The following is a 3,450-nucleotide window of genomic DNA, read 5'->3' on the forward strand; positions in this document are numbered from 1 at the left end:
TTTTTTTTTTTTTTGGACATGGCACTGCTCCACTGATTACTTTTGATCAATTGATGTGTTAGTTACATCCTCAAAGCGACAATAAATCCATTGCTAACGTCTTTTGACCGTACATAAAATTAAGAGGTTCTGTAGGAGGTTGGTGGGACTTGGGATACTATAGAGATTGAGTTAAACTTATTTCAATCAGGCGATTCTAGTTTTTAAGATGACAAATAGTCAGTGTTGTAAACATAGCTAAATTTAACTTTATCTCTGAATTGAAAATGTGTTACATTTTCAAGTAGCACTGTCTTTTCCTCTGAAAGAAGGGCAGGAAGTTCAATGACTGAAATACAATGTAATGCAGGCTGGGTCGCATTTAAGGCCATTTATCTCGTAACTTGTTGTTTCTTATGTGCTTTGGTAATTTCTTTGGGATTCCAACTTGGAAAATCTCATTATAGCAAAATGAGTTTTGTTTTTTTATTAGACAGATAAAGTAATTGACTTCAAAGTTAGATCAATTATGAACCGATATGTTCATATGGCTACAAGTTCTTTGAAACCTCACGGCACTGACATTGAGTGAAAGATTCACCTAGAACAGTTACCACTGCCGTAGTGAGAATTGGATTGACAGAACTGGTCTCGGAGGCTTCCATCCATAAACAGTTTCTTGGCATTTCAATAAGTAATTGAAACATCTTTGATGGGTTGCCTTGTTCTTTGCAGCTACATGCATGACGTGATCTACATTACGAGCTTTGTGCAAATAATGTCAATCCTCTCTGGGAAGTTTTGGTACACCTACCTTGTGGTAAGGTCCAAATACTTTTGAAATTGAACTTGGACATATTTAGTGTAATATATAGCCTAGGAACAACCCTGATATTTGGGTGTGAAATAATGTCATTGATATATCTTTCTGAAATGACTTTAATTGTACATCTAAACATTATTTTCATTATTACCTATATTAACAAATGTTCATGCATCTGCTAGAAAGTTCAAAATACTTCGTCGGGCGACCAACAAGTTAAAATAGGCACATCTAACTCTGTTTGATGTTCATTTTTCTGTTGCTCTGCAGATTCCAGCATTTGGGGTATACAAATCTTCTGGTTTAATTAAGAGTTTATTGTCGCACGGTTCAGAGGTAATCTATCCTCACCAAACAAGATTTCCTGTATTTTAAAAACGGCCCGGTCTTCTCTTTTCATTTAGGCGTGTACTCGTGTGTCGTTTAGGATGAACCTGAGGATGAGAAGACTCGCAAGAAGAGGGAAAAGATGGAGAAGAAAGCTTCAAGAGTGAAGTTTATGAAAACCAAGAATAGATAATCTTCTCTTCAAAATTAAACGGAATCAACTTAAGTAATGAGATGCAAATTTGAGCAGATGGACAGCAGACACAGTCAAGTTATAGGTACCATTTGAAGTTAGTTTGTGTATTTTTCTGACTAATTATAACAGGAGAATAAGGGGCAGAAGTATATCACTGTAACCTCCATTCTGTCAACTGAGCTTTTAGAAGTCCCTGTTTCCTCTTTCAAAATGACATCACAGGTACACAACTTTTGCTGCTTTGGTTTCCTTTAGAACAGACAGATCTAGGAGAGGGATATCAAAGCAATAGTTTTAATCTCTTTTAAATTTGTTTCTACACATTTTTGCTTCCCAATTCCAAGTTTTGGTTCCTTGATATTTGATAATCTAGAGCTCCCACATCGGTTAGGGAGGAGAAGAAAACATTCTTTATAAGGGCGTGGAAATCTCTCCCTAGCAAACGGGTTTTAAAACTTTGAGGGGAAACCCAAAAGGGAAAGCTCAAAGAGTATAATATCTGCTAGCAGTGAACTTGGGTGGTTACAACCATCCTACCTTTAGCATTTGCTTGCTTTCCTTTGAAATTAATCGTTATGGAGGTGACAACTCGGTTGTGGCTCCGTTTGCCCCGCTCTCCAAAAGATATGAGATTATAATTTGATTTTGTTATTTACCACAGGTAGACAAGGCTCTTTGCTCTTGAATAAAGGAGGTTAGGCTTCTTAAGATTCCACACAAATTGCAGGGACCATTTGATTATTATCTAGTTTGATTTTGTTGGTGTTATTTTTAAAAGGCGTTTGAACCTTAAGGGGGTTTGATTTGGGATGAGTTTCGGAAAATATGTTTTCTAACGAATATGCTTGTTGAATAAAACACATTACGAAGAGCATTAATCAAGTTTTTTTTTTCTTTTCAAAATCATGTGTTTATCTAATTAGACATTATGAAAATTTTGAAAGATGGCCATTAGAAATATTTTTTTGCCTTTTGAAGAGTTATTCAAACTTTTAATTTGAATTAAAAGAGCAGAGTTACTCAAACTTTTAATTTGGATTAAAAGAGCAGAGTTATTCAAACTTTTAATTTGAATTAAAAGAGCAAAGTATCAATTTGTACTTATATAAACATTAAAATTCGTATCAATTTGTACTTCTATAAACTTTAAAATTTGTATTCGATTAGAATATTTGTTAGTGGTTTTTAACTATTTTTACGTTCAAAATTACTTCAATGAAAAAAAAAACACAATGCTTTCTGAATAACTTGAAGATAATAGATCGCTCCTTTATAAAAATGATCAATGCAACCTTGAAATCTTACATAAATTTATTTTCTTTTTCTAATTTAAATTACATCTAAACTTTTTGAGTAGCGGTATATTAATTGAAGAGAGAGAGAGAGAAAAAAAAAAACCAAAGCAATGTATACTCACCTCTTTATTAAAAAATAATGTATTTATCTAATTAGACATTATGACATAGCTCAACTTGAATTTCTAAATGCGCAAACATGGCTTGATCAAGTCCTTTTGCCCACCCTACCTAAACACAGNAAAAAAAAAAAAAAAAAAAAAAAAAAAAAAAATCTCAAGAATATTACAATTTATGAACAATTTTGAACAAGATTTCAGTAACACCACAAATGACTCATTTAAGTAGGAAATAGTGGAAGAAGAACGTAAAATAATCAATAACTTAGCGAAAATAATAAAGGGCAAATTTGATTTTTAATTTACAGACTTCATGGCATGACTATAGTGACTCTAATTAACAAACTCCCCAAATTCTACGGTTGTATTTTCTTTTTCTATTTACGGAACTGCCTACCATTTGTGCCATAAAATAAGAGTGAGGGAGTTTTTATTTTCTTCAATAGGTTGGGTGACTGGAAGGATTTAAGGTCATAATGGATAACCTTTCTGAAAGTAAATGAACTTTCTTCGCTTCCATGGAGCAAACGAACTCATAACCTAACGTCGTTATTGGCGATCGCAGTCAAGAGATTGAATTCACAGTCCAAACTTCTCGAGAACTCGTTCTGGTTACTGAGACTTAAGTTGTACTCCTGGAAGTAACCATTGTAGGTTATGATTGCTAGTGTGGCCCTGTATCAAAATCCAAAATGAAATGAGAAAGAACTT

General features: G+C 33.6%; 1 protein-coding gene across 1 annotated transcript; it reads left to right on the forward strand.

The window, feature by feature from the left end:
• Window positions 1-73: 73 nt before the first annotated feature.
• LOC111806193 (transmembrane protein 208 homolog) lies at window positions 74-1,683 on the forward strand. The gene is made up of 3 exons (XM_023691577.1): window positions 74-799; window positions 1,073-1,138; window positions 1,230-1,683. The coding sequence occupies exons 1-3, from the start codon at window positions 692-694 to the stop codon at window positions 1,320-1,322; spliced, it is 267 nt and encodes an 88-aa protein (XP_023547345.1). The 5' UTR covers window positions 74-691; the 3' UTR covers window positions 1,323-1,683.
• Window positions 1,684-3,450: the final 1,767 nt, after the last annotated feature.

This window comes from Cucurbita pepo, chromosome LG11, assembly GCF_002806865.2.
Source record: "Cucurbita pepo subsp. pepo cultivar mu-cu-16 chromosome LG11, ASM280686v2, whole genome shotgun sequence".
Classification (NCBI taxonomy): Eukaryota; Viridiplantae; Streptophyta; class Magnoliopsida; order Cucurbitales; family Cucurbitaceae; genus Cucurbita; species Cucurbita pepo.

Coding starts and splice junctions, on each gene's coding strand:
- LOC111806193 (XM_023691577.1), top strand. CDS start 692: ATGGGTTGCCTTGTTCTTTGCAGCTACATGCATGACGTGATCTACATT. Junction 800..1,072: donor TTTGGTACACCTACCTTGTG/GTAAGGTCCAAA, acceptor GTTGCTCTGCAG/ATTCCAGCATTTGGGGTATA. Junction 1,139..1,229: donor TATTGTCGCACGGTTCAGAG/GTAATCTATCCT, acceptor TGTGTCGTTTAG/GATGAACCTGAGGATGAGAA.